Source organism: Rattus norvegicus, chromosome 14 (genome assembly GCF_021556685.1).
Source record: "Rattus norvegicus strain SHRSP/BbbUtx chromosome 14, alternate assembly SHRSP_T2T, whole genome shotgun sequence".
In the NCBI taxonomy this organism is placed as follows: domain Eukaryota; kingdom Metazoa; phylum Chordata; class Mammalia; order Rodentia; family Muridae; genus Rattus; species Rattus norvegicus.
Window position 1 is genome coordinate 43,229,837 of NC_141547.1, and position 18,884 is coordinate 43,248,720.

General features: G+C 43.9%; 1 protein-coding gene across 2 annotated transcripts; it reads right to left on the reverse strand.

The window, feature by feature from the left end:
* Nucleotides 1–1,566: 1,566 nt before the first annotated feature.
* Nucleotides 1,567–18,816, reverse strand: Lias (lipoic acid synthetase). 2 transcript variants are annotated; one of them, NM_001012037.1, is made up of 10 exons: nucleotides 18,683–18,790; nucleotides 18,066–18,235; nucleotides 16,327–16,420; nucleotides 15,122–15,202; nucleotides 12,694–12,908; nucleotides 10,672–10,800; nucleotides 8,345–8,490; nucleotides 6,896–6,966; nucleotides 5,618–5,729; nucleotides 1,567–2,027 (listed from the first exon to the last, which is right to left on the reverse strand). In NM_001012037.1, exons 1-10 carry the CDS (start codon nucleotides 18,725–18,727, stop codon nucleotides 1,969–1,971), a joined length of 1,122 nt encoding a protein of 373 aa, NP_001012037.1. In that variant the 5' UTR covers nucleotides 18,728–18,790; the 3' UTR covers nucleotides 1,567–1,968. The 2 variants fall into 2 exon arrangements, with proteins under 2 accessions (NP_001012037.1, XP_087439207.1); XM_087583081.1 differs by lacking the exons at nucleotides 1,567–2,027; nucleotides 5,618–5,729; nucleotides 6,896–6,966; ... (2 more) ...; nucleotides 12,694–12,908; nucleotides 16,327–16,420 and having other exon boundaries at nucleotides 15,118–15,202; nucleotides 18,683–18,816.
* Between the last annotated feature and the right edge of the window lie 68 nt (nucleotides 18,817–18,884).

The following is an 18,884-nucleotide window of genomic DNA, read 5'->3' on the forward strand; positions in this document are numbered from 1 at the left end:
GAGTGGCACTATCAGGTGTGGCCTCGTTGGAGGAAGTGTGTCACTGTGGGGGTGGGCTTGGAGACCCTCCTCCTAGCTGCCTGAAGACGCCTAATCAGTTCCTGGCTTCCTTCAGGTGAAGATGTAGAACTCCCAGCTCCTCCTGTACTATGTCTGCCTGGATGCTGCCATGCTACCCGCCTTGATAATGTAAGCCAGCCCTAATTAAATGTCATTTATAAGACTTGCCTTGGTCATGATGTCTGTTCACAGCAGTAAAACCCAAACTAAGGCAAGGGCCTTGACCAGGGCTGGCTTTCAACTCACAGCAATCTTCCTCCCAACTGCTGAGGCTCAAGTGTGTATCTTTGTGTTTTGTCCTGTGCACACATGTGTGTGCTTCCCTTTGTAAGGAACCCATTATAATGAAGGATAGCAAGGGGTACCAGTAGGGACCATGTTATTCAATAAAACAGAGTAGGAAGGAGCCAGTGCTGGCCTGGAGGTTTCTAGACATTTCTTTTTTTTTTTTTTTTTTTTTTTTTTCGGAGCTGGGGACCGAACCCAGGGCCTTGCGCTTGCTAGGCAGGTGCTCTACCACTGAGCTAAATCCCCAGCCCCGTTTTCAGACATTTCTGGACATCACTGAGTGCATGGGTATGCAATGACTGGGATGCTGGCTCATATCCCTGTGAGAGGAGGAGGCTCTACCCCAAAGGAAGGATGAGGAAGCACTGACTGGGGAGTCAGCTAGAGGTCTAGCTTCAGTAACTCTCCAATCTTCCCCATTCCTAGACTCCAGAATGGTGAGCAGCCTAGCATTTTGGCTTATCCTCATGGGTGCTGAGCCAGGCATTGGAGCACTGCTTTTCAACCCATGGGTCATAACCCCTTGGGGTCACATATCAGATATCCTGCATGTCACATATTTACATTATGACTCATGAACAGTTGCAAAAATTACAGTAATGAAGTAGCAACAAAAATAATTTTATGGTTGGGGTCACCTCAGCATGAGGCACTGTAGTAAAGGGTCTCAGCATTAGGAAGGTTGAGAAGCTCTGCTCTAGAGTATGGGTCAACACAGAGGCCACACCCTTAAAGAAAACTGGCTCCTCTCCTCAGCTACTGACACGAGTGGGAGCTCATGAGCCCTTTCTAACTCCACACTGGTGCTGACTTTATCTCTGCAGGTTTTTAAAAAGATTATTTATTATGTGGCACAGAGTCCATTTGTGTGTGGATGCATGTATTCCTCTAACTCCGTCCAGTTCCAGAAGACATTTCTTCTCGCCTCCACAGACACATGTACCACACACACATGCACACACTCACACACACACACTCACACACACTCACACACGCACACACTCACACACACACTCACACACTCACACACACACTCACACACTCTCACACACTCACACTCACACACACTCACACACTCACACTCACACACACACACTCACACACTCTCACACACTCATACTCACACACGCACACACACTCACACACACACTCACACACTCACACACGTGCGCGCACGCAAATAAAAATGAATCTTTTTTTAAGAAAAGAAATGTCATATGGGTTACTGTGATTTATAAGATCTTCTAAATGTTAATACACTTTTAAATTACAATGGCCACAGCAAACCATTCAAAGATGTTCCATGATCACATCACTGACAAGGATGAGGACAAAGGTTGGTAAGAAGTCAAATGAATTATCATCACTAAGTGTGTATAGCTTACAGACGGTTTTCTTTCTTCCTTTCTCTTTCTTTTCCTTTTTTTGAGATCGGGTCTTCCGCAGGAAGTCAGGATGGCCTGGGTGGACTTACAGGTATATGCCATTATGCCTGGACCAGACATCAGACATTTCAGACCAGGTGCTGGTTTGCATGCACAGGAATCCTGACAGGATGGCACCGCTCTCACACCAACCGGAAGTGAAATCTTAACATTCCAATGATCTGGAAGGTCTTGGCTAAACTTTAGAAACTTTTGTTTTTCTTTTAGCCACTAGATTTTTCAGGAAAAATTCACCTATTTAGGAAAAATAAGAATACATTAATATCCTAAAGTAGTCAGCAACAAGCTCCTGTTTCAGAATCCCACCCTCACAAAGAACACTGGATTTACTGGCATTTCCCTCCTCTCAGCTCTCAAAGGAGTATTTTTATCTTCTAAGTATTCCTTATCTTTGGCATTTCCCCAATTGTTTTGGTTTAATTTCTAGTTTTTGAGATTGTAATGCATTACCACATCTCCCTCCCTTTCCTCTCTCTGTAACAGCCCAGGCCTGCTCGGGGACCAAAAGGACTGATTCATCTCTAGACACTCAACTATTATTCCTTCCAATAACCAAGGGTTCTGCAAGATGGCCGGCCAACCCCGTGGGCTGCTTCTGCGTGCCTTCATCCCCTGCAAAGGCTGACTATTCCTCATGGCTGACAGAGTTGTTTCAGAGAGCCAGAGAGCGGTTCCGCCATCATTAGCATGGATCTGATGCTTATAAAGCAGAGCTCCCTGCAGCTGAGCAGGGAAATCGCTAACTCCCTCATTCCCCTCCAGGGAAGCCAGAGCTCTCCTTCCCGCCCGTGAGTGGGGCCTGAGCTAGTGCGCTGAGGGGCGCACTCCCTTCCGCCCATGAGGCTCCGTTCAGTGTAGCTTCAGATGAGCGCAGCGTTTCCTGTTGCAGCGCAGCCCCAGAGGCTTCATCTTATGAGGATCATGAGAGGTCACTCCTCTCTGTCATCTTACAAGTACGACCTGAACGCAACCGACATCCGAAAAGATCACCCAGGATCCGAGCCTCTTGTGCGTACTGTGACACAGAACAGATATCACCAGACTGGAGCCCATCATCTGAGCCCCAATGCTCTCTACACACCAGAATTCTATCTTTTAGCAGTGACTTTAAAAGCACTAAAAGATCATAATTCACTTCCTTACAAATGTTGGAAATTTCCTTTTAAATATTACTTTATGCTGCACATGGCTGCTCGAACCTTTAATCCCAGACCTTGGAGGCAGGCACAGGCAGGCAGGTCTCTGTGAGTTTAAGGTCAGTCTGATCTACATGAGTCCCAGGTCAGCAAAGCCTAGACAGTGAGACTGTGTCGCTACACAAATAAACAAAGAAATTAAAAACCACCCACCGGGGCTGGGGATTTAGCTCAGTGGTAGAGCGCTTGCCTAGGAAGCAGAAGGCCCTGGGTTCGGTCCCCAGCTCCGAAAAAAAGACAAAAAAAAAAAAAAAACCACCCACCACAAAAAGAAAAGACAGAAAACTAAATAAATATTACTCTAGGTACCCACTTCTAGAAGCTAATATTGGTTCTAGTCTCTTTATTGTATGTATGTATGTATGTATGTATGTATGTATGTATGTATGCATAGTATGCATTATATGTATTGTATGTATGATATGTATGTATTCCAATCTGACAGCCATCCTGCTTAAGTCTCACTTCTAATTCACAGCCTGTTGTTAGTCAGTGCTGAACCAAATTCCTGGAATTTTTATTAATTCTAAGAATCTCAAACATGAATACACATTTTGATCATATTCCCCTGGACTCTACCCCCAACTCCTCCTTTTTTTTTTTTTTTTTTTTCCGGAGCTGGGGACCGAACCCAGGGCCTTGCGCTTGCTAGGCAAGCGCTCTACCACTGAGCCAAATCCCCAACCCCCAACTCCTCCTATACACCCCAACTTCATGCTTTATTACTATTTAAGAAATAACAGAGAGTTCAAATTCTTGGCTCTTATAACTAGGATAAGCTGTTCGTGAGAATATCTTAAATTTATTTTCTTTTCCTGTTTTGCTTTGGTTTTTTTATTTTTAAAAACAGGAGTCTCCTGGAGCCCAAGCTGGCCTTGACCTCCCCACATAGCTGAGGGTGGCCTGACCTCCTCCCCAGGGCTAGGAATACAAGCACACAGCACCATGCCTACACTGAGATCCCTGACAGGTATACTGAGTAACACCCACAACAAAGAAAGTTGTTTTTTTTTTGTTGTTGTTCTAAACAGAATTCTAACTTATATCTGTGATTCAAATGTCAGTGAACACAGAAATCCCTTAAATGACCATTAATAGTATTAACATATTTTGTATATATCCCAAAACACCTAGTTTACCAATCCCAATTGCTGACCTAACTAACGGAGGACAGCTTCCTCTTCTGTCCTCCCAAATGCTAGTGCTGCAGCCGGACTCACCTGACCTCTTTGCTACTCTCTTCTTGTGCTGCTGAGAACTGAACTGAACTGGGCCTCAAGCATGTGTGGTGTGAACTCTACCATTGAACTGCATTCCTAGCTCCAAGTGACTTTTTAATCCCTTGGAAAGTGTCTTTACTTTCATAATCAGCTCAGTCAGCTGACCAAAGCAAGAGCTACACACCAAAAATGAAAAAATAGGTTGGTCAAACTACTGAAAACTTGTTTAAGAAAAAAATGATTTTAGTTTTCCCTTTTATGTCGGGGGATCAACAAGGAGATTAACTGTGCAAGCAACAAGGTGATGGGCTTTCGATGTTTACGTGGAACTGGAATCAACAGCATGGGGATGAAGCTGGCACCACTGGCAAATGAATATACATTTCCTAGAAAACTGCATCACACGCGCCATGCGCTGTTGTTCCTGGGAGATCTGCTACTGAAAGTCACGCATGGGATAGCCGGCTATGCAAATGGTGTGTGTTGTTGTCAAATGGCTGAGAACAGTGAGGACGTGTACGAGAAACAAATGAAGCTAAAGAGAAGCTTTTTTTTTTTAAGTATTTTTATCTTTTATTTTAAATGTTTGCATGTATTCAACATTGTTGTTGTAAAAATATAAAAAGTAAAAAAAGTAAGGTTGTCTTTTATCCCCACTAGGTCCGGCTCCTCAGTGCCCCAAGATATCTGCTGGTTATCTTAATTCTCAATCAGCAAAGCCTCTCACCCTCTTTGCTTTATCCCATATCACACTGCCGAAGGCCTCTCTCTGAGCCTGGCAGCAATCTCTCTGCCTATCTAGTTCCCAAGGCAGGTTTCCATGCCAGAAACACACATCTCAACTCGGTGGCGGCCCAGACCAGCCGCTGCACACTTTCTTACACTTAAATTGCTACATGAAAGAACACACAACACAATAACCTTTGGCCCAATTGATAAGATATAATTGCCCACCTAAACATACAAAGCCCAATACACATCCATCCCTTAAAAACATTTCTAACGGGGTTGGGGATTTAGCTCAGTGGTAGAGCACTTGCCTAGCAAGCGCAAGGCCCTGGGTTCGGTCCTCAGCTCCGGAAAAAAAAAAAAAACAAAAACAACAACAACAACAATAACAACAACAACAACAACAAAACATTTGTAACAACCTGTAAAGGTACAGCGTGGAATCTAAACACCACCCGCCATATTGTCCTGCTACAGCTTCTCTCCCTCTCCCTCCTTTCTCCAAAGAGAAGCTTTTTAATATGACCCTATGACAAAGCTATGAAAGACATTCTAGGAAAAAAGACCTCTTTTTATTCCCACTGTAATTTGCTTTAGGGCTTCAGTGCTGTGGGGTGGAACATCACTGTGGGGAGGTAGTGGGTACAGAGCCACCTCCTGCAGTCAGGCTTAGGCTTACCTGCTTTATATGAAGATCGCACCAAAGGGCCACTTGCAGTGTAGTGAAATCCAAGTTCATTTCCTACTTCTTCCCAGTATTTGAACTTCTCAGGAGTAACGTACTCTTCAACCTTGATGTAAACAGTCACTTTAGACTCCAGAACTCTTAGTAATTCTGATTCTATATAAAGTCTACACCCATGTACTCAGGATGGCTCGTCATTTATCCAGACCCCTCCCTCTCCTCTGTAGGATTCTATCTGAGTTAATCATAGAGGATTTAGAGAGGAAGAAACAATACTTTGTACTATATTAGCGGTTCCGACAGGTAAAGAAGCAAGAATATACAGATCATTTATATTTGTTCTTCTTTTTTTTTTTTTTTTTTTGTTCTTTTTTTCGGAGCTAGGGACCGAACCCAGGGCCTTGCGCTTCCTAGGTAAGCGCTCTACCACTGAGCTAAATCCCCAGCCCCTTGTTCTTCATTTATTAATAGTAGAAGCCAGAGCAGGTCATGCCTATGAGATTCTGTATGTGTGTATACATGCATGTGTGTGCACGCACACTTTGGTGGGTGCTCATGCACACATGTATAGGCCAGAGACAACCTTGGAAGTTGTTCCTCAGGCATTTTTCACCTTCTTTTGCTGCGGGCCTCTGGGACTCTTAAGAAGACCAGGTTGGCTGGCCAATGAGCCCCAGGAATCCACCTGTTTCTATCACCCCTGTGCTGGGATTATAAGCACATTCCACCATGCCTGACTTAAGGGAAAAAACAAACGTGGGTTCTGGGACTTGACCTCAGTCTGCAAGCATTTTAACATCATTCCAAGACTTTGTATAAGATGCCTGAGGACAAGACCAATTATCTTGTATATTGTTTAGCACTAATCCTGGCCTGTTTTCTTTTTTTTATTTGTCAGTACTAGGGGTTGAACCTGGGGCTCTAAGAGCTCACTAGAGCACATGATGCTACCCAACACAGTTCTCCAGTAAATAAACACTCTGTTATAGAGACAGAGAACTGCCTTCCTTTTCTTTAGTCAGCTTTGTCTTGCAGGCAACTGTACCAAGTCACAGGACCACAAATGCCGGGAATACTATCTCCTGGGTCTTAACTCTTGAGCAGTTTGCTAACAGTAAGTACCAGCGCGCTGTCTTAGGTGTGAGTAAGATGGAAACTTCTACATACACGCGGACACTATCCTACAAAGCTAATGGTTTCTAATCTCTACCTGGGGACAATGAAGATCTATTTCAAATCACTAGGACCATTGGCAACTCAAGACATTCGTACCTTAAGGTGGCGCTTGGTCGGCTGCATATACTGCCCGAGAGTTAAACAGTCCACATCGGCTGCACGGAGAGCTGAGGGGAAAGGCAAAGACTCCACTTAGCAGGTGTTAGCTACAATTACAGATCTAAGCACAGGTCCAGGAGGAGGACTTGCATGCTGTGACCTATAACTGTCATAGGCAATACAAGACAGGAGAAAACCCATTCATTCAAAAGCACCATGGATTCCGATGAGAACACAGCAATGATTACCACAGTAGTGCGGAACTGAGAGACAGAGGGGAAAATCTAAGGCTGGGCCTGGTGGCGCACACCTTTAACCCCACACATGGGAGGCAGATGCAGGCGGATCTCTGAGTGCAAGCTCAGCCTGCTCTACAGACAAAGTTCCAGGACGGCTGGGGGCTCACAGAGCGGGGAAAAGACAAATGCATTTAATGTTATCAAACAGAAGCTAAAACAGGACGAGAGGGTTTAGAGCAGGAAGTCTGCTAGGCATAAAAGGAGAAGGGAGATGACTCTTGAGAATCCATGCCCAAGCCTGGAGGTGTGTTACCTTTCCTTTACTGTGTCTCTAATAATGCCCATGCTCAAGCCTACGTTAAAATCCTTTTTACTATGGGGTTGGGGATTTAGCTCAGTGGTAGAGCGCTTGCCTAGGAAGCGCAAGGCCCTGGGTTCGGTCCCCAGCTCTGGAAAAAAAAAAAAAGAACCAAAAAAAAAAAAATCCTTTTTACTGTTTTTTCTTTTTTCTTGATGGCTGGAGAGATAGCCATGGTTGCTAGGAACTGAACTCTTATCTTTTTGGTTATGAACTTAACCTTTAATAGCTGAGCCATCTCTTCAGCCCTAAAGTCTTTTCTTAATAACTCTAACTCTACCTGAATTTAAAAAAAAAAAAAAAAAAGGCAATAGAACAACTATTTTGAAGTAAAAGCATCCGTCTGGGCCCAACATGTTCTATTAGGGTTTTCCTTGGTGAGCAGGATGTGCTCGCTGAGTGTGGCCTGACCTCTGGTGTACCAGAATCCTTCTTTGCCAGTTGTACTTGGTGAGCAAGCACCTACCTCTAAGCTACAGACATGGCTTCAGAATCTTCCTTATCCACCAAGGCCTGGTACCTAACTGCCTCTCAAACCACCCAGCGGCAGAGAGAGGAGTGGATAAAATCCCGTTTTCACTGAACAGGTAAAGATGAAGAGGCCTAAACGCACACCATTCCATGATCTAAGAGCTTCCTTTCCTGCACGTTGCTGTTTGTGCCCACGTCCTTTCTGGTTCTGGACGTGGAGGCAGGGAGGCCCCTGCTGCCCTAGCCGCAGCTCCAGGAGCTTTGTTCAGCTCTTATGACCTTGGAGGAGGCGCAAACTAACAGGCGCTTTAGAAAGCAGTTCCTGCTGCCCCTCAGGGAACTGGATGGAGGGCTTTGTTTTCAGCGCCTGTCCGTTACCTTTCATCGTGGCATAGACCTGCTCGTCTGTCTCACCGAGGCCCAGCATTATTGATGTTTTGGAAACAACATCAGGCTGCACCTCCTTGGCATGTTTCAATACACGAAGAGACTGGTCAAAATTGGCCCGGGGATCACGGACTTTCCTGGAAAACAGGGTGGCTCTCAGTGACAAAACAAGGTCAACCAACTGCACTGTTATACAACCAAGCCGGAAGACCAGAAGCACACTCTAGAGGAGCAAGCATTTCCAACCTTTCACAGGGTCGCCTAAGGCCATCAAAAACACCGGCATTTACATTACTATTCATAACAGTAGCAAACTTACACTGGTGAACTACAGCAAAAATAATATTGTGGCTGGGGTCACCACAATATGAGGAACCGTATTAAAGGGTCTCGGCACTAAGAAGGCTGAGGACCACTGCTCTAGCATATACGGTTCACTGAGCATATATGTCATTTGTGCACAAAGTTTATTAACATTGAAAACAAAACCAGCCTTCTCTGGGTTTCCTAGGTCTGTCAAGCCTCCCAAAGTCTTGAGACAGAGAAAACCAGACTAGAAATCACTCTGTTTATACACTGAGAAATTAGAATTCTGAAACACAAAATTATAATGACTTCTAGCAAGAAAAGAAACCAGGCAGAAGGAGGGAAGGCTCACTTTGGGGGTTGAAACTTTTATGAGCATTTCTTTCCTGCAGGTTGGACTGCCCTCTGCTGGCAAGTAATAACACCATAGGCTTGGAGGAAAAGCATTCTGGAATTTTCACTGGAAGGATAATGTTTCTGAAGTGAAACCAGGGAAACTAGCACCCACTACTGGCAATATCGACACAGGGTCGGTACAGGAAGCGTGGTACCCTTCAACAATGGCCAAAATACTATGGCTTAAATGCAAAGAAAGGCAAAGGGCTGGACGTAACTAATATAAGATCAGCCCCCTGCTGAATTCTGAATTCTAATGGAGCCTTGTGTTCTGGCTGCTATTCTAGAGGACTCAGGTTCAATTTCCAGTACCACAAGGGCTAACAATTGTCTCTAACGGTAGACCCAGCAGACTGGTATCACCTTCTAGCCTCTGGCTTCCAGGGGCTCTGCATGCACACAGTACACAGGCAATATACCCATATACAAGGAAAAACTAACAACCAATAAGCTATCCTTTGACTTGTACATAGATGTTCGTGTCCTTGCACACATGCACACTCACACATGTTTAAAAACAGCAATTTAAAAAAACTATAAAACTAACAGTATAGAAAACTAACACTGTGAAACAGTCATGCTAGCCATGCTGGCCTTGAACTTGCAGCCCTCAATCCTCAACCTCCAGACACACATGGGTGTACACGCGTGTTGGGCTAGGATGACAGTTGTGTGCCACTACACTTCACACATCTGTTTTATTGTTTATTTCATCTGTGTATGTATGTGTGCCTGTGAATGTGTGTAAATACCCACAATGGCACCTGTGGAGAGCTGACTGGAGTTAGGTCTCCCCTTCCACCGTGTGGGTTCCAGGGATTGAACTCATGTCATCTGGCTTACCAACACGCACCTCACCCACTGAGTCCTCTAAGCCAGCCTGAAATAATTTCTTACAAAATATTTCTCCACTGGATTAAAGCTGTGCTTATAATCCAGGAGCAACATGCTTGGTACCATTCACTGCAACTTCTTGTAGACTTGAGACACAGAACAATGGAGAGTAGCTAATTAAATCACAGCCAAATACCCAATAAAGTTGGAGGAAATTTTTAATTTTGTCTGCAGCTAAAATGCTAATTTTTGGGGTTGGGGATTTAGCTCAGTGGTAGAACGCTTGCCTAGGAAGCGCAAGGCCCTGGGTTCGGTCCCCAGCTCCGAAAAAAAGAACCAAAAAAAAAAAAAAAAAAAAGCTAATTTTTCTGAAATCTGAATATACTCATTATGTAGAACAACAGTCCTTCATAATTCATAACTACAAAATTAATAGGACGAATAGAGCATAGTGTCTATGTATGTGCCTGTGTGGGGTGTGCACATGAGTGCAGGTGTCAGTGGAGCCCAGAGTCACTGGACCACCCTGGAGCTGGAGCCACAGGTAACCGAAGCGAGTGCTAGGAGCTCTGCCAAAGCTTGTGTGCTCTTAATCACTGAGCCATCTCTTTAGCCCTTGGTCACTCATTCTTGGTGGCTATCTTTTCTGATTTTCTACTAATTCATGAAGAAAGAAAGAATGACAGGTGCAAGAGAGGACGGAAAGGAAAGGGGAGGGAAAGGAAGGAGCTGCTGCAAAGTGAGAGTTCACAGTGTGCTGTGACCCACTAACACATAATCACCTCTGTAATTCTGGAACCGTCTCTACATTGTGTGCATACACATCTAGTCCAGACAGCGCCACCTTTTCTACAGCTCTCAGATCTCCTCGGAAGTCGGGGGTGAGGCATTCCACGAGGATTTTTGGATTCCTAGGAGGAAGAAGGTAAGCACTGAGCTGAGGAGAGCTGCAGGTCTGTTGCTCACAGTCTTGCTAAGGAAGGCACGGACACAGAATGGGTCCTAAGTGAGCAACTACACGAAAGCCCTGAGAGCAGTGAGCGGACTGCACGGGCATCACAATCAGGACGTCTACTGCAGAAAGAACAGGAACCTGACTTTTAAACCTAACTGGAGTAGGTGACTAAAAAGCAAACTCATTTAAAGGAACCAAAATATAAAACATAATTATTATCGTTATTATCTTACTGTTTGGAAAACGAATTGCGATGTTTTTTGTGTGGTTGCAAGCGCCACCTTCTTCAACTTTGGTTCTTCTGTAACTCATCAGACACTGTCCTCCTCACCGCCTCTAGCAAACATCTCACCATGCTCTCCGCTTTCAAAACGGTTTCTGGGTTTGCTGACTCATGAGTTGGTTTGTGTTGTTTCTCTTTTTTCTTTCTTTTTTTAAATGAAATATCATTCAAACATTAATCTTCCCGTGTCTGTGGTGGTCGTGTTTATCTCACGAAGCCCTGGAATGTGAACTAGGTCACAGAGCTTCTGGCAAATCCAAAGGCGCAGTGCAGCTGCTCCCTGATAGGAAAGACCACACTTGTCCCCTTGTGAATAAGAGACTGAAAGATCACAGTGTGCAACTCTGAAACTGACTTTAAAAAATAAAAATCGCGGGCTGGGGATTTAGCTCAGTGGTAGAGCGCTTACCTAGGAAGCGCAAGGCCCTGGGTTCGGTCCCCAGCTCCGGAAAAAAAAAAGAACCAAAAAAAAAAAAAAATCGCACCTAAGATGCAATAGTGGCTTTCGAAAGAAATTTTATGAGCTGAAAAAATACAAAATATATTTTTTGAACTGTAACAAGTAGAAAGACTCGTTTGGCTTGGAGTTTGCTATGTAGACTAGGCTGGCTTTAAATTCAGAGATCTTCCTGTCTCTGCCCTTGAACCCTGGGACTAATGGCATGTGCCACCAATCTATCAACTTTGCTCCTTTTTAATGTTTTTGAAATGTAGACTATGAGTAAAATTGGCAGGACAGATAGATAAAAATGAAAACTGTGTCCAGACACGTGTTTATCTCATCTTACTTTACGTTTTTATTCTTCTAGAGATCTTTCTTTTCCGCCTGTGTTTTGCCTGTGTATATGCATATGCATTCAGTGTGTGTCCAGTGCTCACAGGGCAGAAGTGGGTGCTGCCTCCCTTGTGAGGTTAGGGCAGTTGTCCGCCACCATGTGAGCTGGGAGCTAAACCCAGGTCTTCTGCAAGAGCAACTCACGGTTTCTTTGTCTTTTTCCAGACAGAGTTTCTCTGTGTAGCCCTGGCTGTCCAGGAACTCTATAGACCAGGCTGGCCTTGAATTTAGAGATCTACCTGCCTCTGCCTCCTGAATATTGGGATTAAAGACGTGTGAGGAAGGGGATAAGCATCAAACCTAAAGCCTTAAGCATGCTAGGCAAGCATTCTACCACAAAGCTGTATCCGCAACGAACTCACTCTTCAGTGGTGACCTATTAAACCTCAGTGCTGGGCTGGGTGTGACGGCTCGTCTTTACCCTCAGCACTTAGGAGGCAGAGGCAGGTGCTTCTCCGTGAGTTCAAGGCTGATCTGGTCTACATAATGAGTGTCAGGACAGCCAGGGCTACACAGATTTGGTCTCCAAAAAAAAAGGGGAAAGAAAAAGAAAAGAAAAAAGAAAAAAGGAAAGAGAGAGGGGAAAAAAAGACCTCAAAAATTAACAAATAGAAAACAAGTACCGCTGGGGATTTAGCTCAGTGGTAGAGCGCTTACCTAGGAAGCGCAAGGCCCTGGGTTCGGTCCCCAGCTCGGGGGGGGGGGGGGGGGGGGGGGACGACGACAAGTACCTTTCCTTCAAGCATGACACTGTCTTGGCAATGTGCTCAGCTCCCCCATCGACCACATCATCTCGGTCCACAGACGTCAGCACAACATAGTCCAGACCCCACTCTGCGATTGCTCTGGCCGTATTGTCGGGCTCACTGGGATCCAATGGAGGGGGATTTCTTGCCGTCTTAACAGAGCAAAATCTGCAACCTCTTGTGCATGTGTCCCCCATCAACTAGAATAGAGATGTACAATTTATATCAAGAAGGCAGATGACTCTGAAGAGTACAGTGCCAATAATAAATGGCAAGAATGTCATCAGACTGGTTCTGTGTATCAAGAATCCAAAACATTCATGATTAAATGATATCTGGTTAAGAAATAAGAAATGTGGATAAAGAAAGGATATACTTAAGTAAGTGCTAAGAGAACTGGAGGGACTATGGGACCAGAGGGAACAGATCATTTTATAATTTAAGGGGCCAGCAAGATGGCTAATGGGGAAAGGCACTTGCAAGCAAGTGAGTTTGATTCTCAGATCCCAGGCAAAGGTGGGAAGTCCTTTGTTGTGGTTTGCCCAGAAGTTACTGTATTTTGATGCTAATTCCACTGCCCCAACGACAGTAGCCTAGTCAAGGACTCAGAACTCAGGTGACTTCACCAGAACTACCTCTCCATTGAATTTGTAAAGTACTGGTGAGGAGCAGGTACAGGATAGAAGGAGGCCTATCATTGGAGGAGAAGAAAACATGGGCGGGAGAGAAGTTTTGAAGGAAGAGGAGGAGACTGAGGGAGAGGAGAAGAGAGGGAGAGAGGGGCAGAGGAGCCGTGACAAGTGATGTACAGAGCACTTGCCTAGGAAGTGCAAGGCCCTGGGTTCGGTCCCCAGCTCCGAAAAATAGAACCAAAAAAAAAAAAAAAAAAAAAAAAAGATTCTGCTCTGCGTATTTACAGATTGTTATTAATGTTCTCAAGGGATGGATGGTACTGGGCTTTGTATGTTTAATCTTTTATTGAGGGTTTGAGTGTAGGAAAGTATGCAGCTGGGATGTGTTTCCGCTAAGATATCTAGCAGATATCTGGGGCACCGCGGCGTGGGCCTAGCGGGGTAAAAGACCAACAATACTTTTTTATTTTTATATTTTTACAACAACAGTCCTTTGACTTCCATACACATCTCCACATGTATGCAACCATTGTCGTAGTCGTCGTCGCCGTCATCAACAACAACAACAACAACAGAATGTCAGCCTAAAGCCAACCTGCAATCCTAGCACCAGAGAAGTTGAGACAAGATCATGAGTTCAGGGTCAGCCTGGGTTCCACAGTGCAACCAGAATTTAAATAAGAGATGGCTTAGTGTTTAAGAGGACTGTTCTTTCAGAAGACCCAAGTTCAGTTCCCAGCACCCACATGGAGTAAACAAGTGGCTATGCCCTCTACATGCACCTTGCTCACATACATAGGCACAAAATTAAGAATAATTAAGATGGGTGATGGTGCTCACTTGCGAGGCAGAGATAGGCAAATCTCTTGTGAGTTTGAGGCCAGCCTGGTCTACAGAGTGAGTTCCAGGTCATCCAGGGCTATGTAAAGAAACCCTGTCTCAAACAAACAAACAAACAAACAAACTAGAAATAAAGTCTAACCAGAGGTACCAGGTCTGTTGTATTGCTTTTCTTTACAACCTCATAGTTTGCAAAGATTCCTTACAACTCAATAATCAACAAGAAATGACTTGGAAAAAAGTTTTTGAGACAGGGTTTCTCTGTGTAGCCCTGAGTATCCTGTAACTCACTCTGTAGACCAGGCTAGCCTCAAGCTCAAGAAATCCACCTGCCTCTACCTCCTGAGTGCTGGGATTAAAGATGTGCACCACCACTGCCCAGCTAAAAATATATTCTTTTTTTAAGTGGCATTTTATTTATTTTGTGGGTATGGGTATGCACACGTGTGAGAACACTAGGACATGAGAGAATAGCATGTGAGAGTCGGTTTCCTCCTTCCACTGGTGGGTCCTGTGGGTTGAACTCAGGTTACCAGGCTTCACGGTACGTGACTTTACCCATTGAGCCATCTGGCTATTCAGGAGAAAGATGAAGGCACATCTGAGTGGGGTTCCACTGGAAGTACTGCTTGGTAAGTAGATGACACACAGATAGATACACAAGACATATAATTATGAAAAATATTTCCAAACATTAATGCAAACACATACCCTAAGGCACCAAAGAGTTCCATATCAGATACATGGAAGATCCAATAACAGATTAATTCAGAGAGGGTGAAGTCACATATGTGACAAGATCATCAGGGTCTCTCTGTGATTTTCATAAACTCATATGTGCTAAGAGTCTCACTGGGCATTCACAGTTCACGTTTTTAGGCTGAGGGTTTAGACATCTCCATACCATCCTGAACTAAGCTGTAGAGGCCAGGTTGCCTTACCATGATCGTGGCTGTGGCGGTGGCATATTCCCCACCTCCCCAACACTCTCCGATGTTTGGACATCGGGCTTCCTCACATACCTGTGAAAAAGGGAAACGATGCATCAGATTGAAAGGACCGACCTACCAACAATGGAGTATTAGGTTCTTTAGTGGTCCTTTTTTTTTTGAGATTATTTTAGTAGCTGGGTGGTGATGGTGCATGCCTTTAGTGCCAGCACTTGGGAGGCAGCAGCAGGAGGATATGAAGGCCAGCCTGGTCTACGTAGTGAGCTCCAGGACAACCAGGGCTATGCACAGAAACACTGTCTCAAAAAACCAAAAAAGGGGATTGGGGATTTAGCTCAGTGGTAGAGCGCTTGCCTAACAAGCGCAAGGCCCTGGGTTTGGTCCCCAGCTCCGAAAAAAAAGAAAAGAGAAAAAAAAAAAAAAAGGAAAAACAAAAATTATTTTTATTATAATTTTGTATGTATAGATTTTTTTGCCTGCATGTATGCCTGTGATCCACATGCATGCCTTGCGTCAAAACAGTCCAGAAGAGAGTGAGTGTTAGATCCCCTGAAACTAGAGTTGATTTCATACCATAACTAGAGATGGTTATGAGCTGCCATGTGGGTGCTAGGAATCAAACCTAGGCTCTCTGGAAGAACAGTCAGTGCTCTTAACCACTGAGCCATCTCTGCAGCCCACAGTCAGATTATCTAAACGACTGCCTATGCTTCCCACAGAGTTCAGAAGAAATTAATCACCTTTTTTTGTCTTGTAGGAAAATTAGACTTGGCTTTACACACGAGACGACACTGGGATGCACTCCCACCCTAATCGTCTATGTACCTTTTAATTACTGTTGAGAACACTTCACTTTTCATCTTTATCTGCTCTCTTTGCTGCTTTTATACACTCATCAATCAATTCTTTCTCATCTCATCTGGCACCACCCATTTTATAATCTGAGTACCCGGGAAGGTAAGGCAGGAGAATCACAAGTTTGTGAACAAACAGGCCTATACAGTGAGTTCCAGACCAGCCTATGCCACCTAATGAGACTGTATCTCAAAAAACAAAAACAAAAACAAACAAAAAAAACAAAAAAAAAAACCCAAAACAAAACAAAACAAAAAACCCTCAAAAAAAAAAAAAACCCTTTACAAATATGGGGAAACAGTACAGATGCTGGGTGAGACAAAGAGGAAATACACTCTTACTGTGTGGAGATTTAAATTCCGCAACGTATTTTTCAGCTTATTGTAATTTTTACCCATGGGTATCTTTGTCTTTAACCACGGAGGTAGTCTTAACCTAGGGAAAGCCAGAGAGAACGGTCCATTACCAACCTGTGGAAAGCATGTACCTTTGCTCTAGCAGATTCCCAGGATAGCCTTTTCCATATTTCTGAACTAACTCATTTCCTTTATAGTAATAAGAACAAAGACTCAAATTTCGGTCTGTTTAAGCTGCTTTAGAAAACACTGATAATGGAGTCGAAGTGGGTGCAATGCTTATAGCTACCTTCAAACGTACATTGCTATACTGTTCTAATTAAAGGAAGGATATGCCTTTTAGCATATTCTTCCCTGTGAATACTACAAATTACTACAGTAACTCAGAATAAGGAAAGAACCCAAGTGCACACTATCTATCCTGCATTCTAGGCTCTAGTCATTAATAAGGGAGACAATTTGCTAATTTCAGTGGTTCACATCTGTGTTGCTACAATTTAATCCAAATAGGTAGGAGAATCAGGAGTTCAAGGTCAAATCTAACTACATAGTAATTTCAAGGCTAGCCCAGACTATATAAACTCTGACTTAAGCCATGAAATGAAAAAAACCAACAAAAAAGACAGGTCTAACCTTTGGAATGGAAGCTATATCCCTAGTTTTCCCTGATCTAGAAGCTGTTTGAGAAGTATTTTTTTATTTATTCATTTTATTTATATATGAGTACACTGTATCTATCTTCAGACACACCAGAAGAGGGCATCAGATCCCATTACAAATGGTTGTGAGCCACCATGTGGTTGCTGGGAATTGAACTCGGGACCTATGGAAGAGCAGTCAATGTTCTTAACCACTGAGCCATCTCTCCAGCCCCCTGGATGAGTATTTTTAGCTTCCCCCCCCCCCCCCCCCCGAGCTGGGGACCGAACCCAGGGCCTTGCGCTTCCTAGGTAAGCGCTCTACCACTGAGCTAAATCCCCAGCCCCTGGATAAGTATTTTTGAAAACAACACTGTACACCAAATCCCCACCACGCTTCTGTTACTATTTGCTTATTGTGTGTTATGAATCTGGCATCCAAAGCCTTCTGTATGCAGGCAACTGTACATCATCAAAAACAAACAAACAGGGCTGGAGAGATGGCTCAGCGGTTAGGAGCACCCGACTGCTCTTCCAGAGGTCATGAGTTCAATTCCCAGCAACCACATGGTGGCTCACAGCCATCTGTAGGGAGATCCGATGCCCTCTTCTGGTGTGTCTGAAGACAGCTATAGTGTACTTATATATAATAAATAAATAAATCTTTAAAAAAAAAAAACAAACAAACAAACAAAAACCAAACCAACTAAATAACCATAGGCTATATGTAAACTTTCTCAGGAAAGGAACATTAGAGCTGGGGGTGGAGGTATACACTTTTAATCCCAGCGCCTGGGATCTCAGGCAGGTAGATCTCAGTTTTGAGGCCAGCCTGGGTTAGGGTTTCATGGAGAAACTATCTCCAAAAACCCAAATAAATAAATAAGGTAAATAAATAGGTTTATCAAGAGGAAAACCTATACTTTCTCAAGTAGACGCTAGATATAAAATGGGATATGGCAGTATAAAATGGTCAGGTCATTTTATGAAGGACAAAGAAAAATGGTCAAAGGGTGCAGAAAAATCTATTCAAAGCTTGATTAAAAACAGTGCACAAAATCAAAATGGTCTCTCATATTCAATTACCTTTCTCCTTTCTGGCGCTTTAAGTTTCCTTTATAATCATCCCAGGTACTCTTGTCTGCAAGATCACCAGATACAAAATCTTGAAGGTCTGGCCCATTATGCAAAAATTTCTTTTTCTCATCTGGCAAAGAACTTAATGCTCTAACCGAGCACGCATATCTTCCAAATATCTACAGAAAGCCAAAGAACTGATTCAGAAATTATGTAAAACGATTTAACTACTCATCAGAATCTGAAAAAGGCTCAGGGTGGAAGAACCGCAAGCCACAAACATGTAATCTAGCACTCAGAGGAGGCAGAGTGAGGAGGACTCTAAGAATTGATCTAAGAATTTAGTTTCAAGCCAGCCTAGGTTACAGGGACCCTGATGGACACTCAGCCCTGACGAATGGGAAAAAGTAGGGATCAGATCAAATATAACTGCTAAATATAGATCAGAAAACCTTAGGAAGTGGCTTAACATGCCACATTTTCATGTCTTCTATTCCTAAGACGGGTATTAAAAATATGTTAACAAGTTTGCAATACTTAAGATATGCCACGGCTTTAAAAAAGATATCTGGAACGATTTCCCTGGTTTTGAACTTGAGATAAGCAATGGCGTTCCTGTCGCTCACCCGGGACCCCAGGCTGCGAGCTGCATCCCAGCAGCGTAAAGCCATCCCCTCTTTTAGATCTTAGGAGGGTCAAGGGACCGAGGAACCAGCACCCCCGGAACAGGACGGGTCTCAAAGTCCGTCGCTTTACTTATGACGCAATACGCGATCGTCGAACCTGCGCGACTCGACTAGCTCGGTGATCGAGTAGTTTTGCCTTAAA

Bases quoted from the DNA above. Each gene is read 5' to 3' on its own strand.
- Lias (NM_001012037.1), bottom strand. From the start codon at position 18,727: ATGGCTTTACGCTGCTGGGATGCAGCTCGCAGCCTGGGGTCCCGG. The intron at 8,491-10,671 runs GTGATTATGTGT...CCTGTTTTCCAG, and splicing joins ACGGTTCCAGAATTACAGAG to GAAAGTCCGTGATCCCCGGG. The intron at 6,967-8,344 runs GTAACGGACAGG...CTTTCCCCTCAG, and splicing joins GGTCTATGCCACGATGAAAG to CTCTCCGTGCAGCCGATGTG.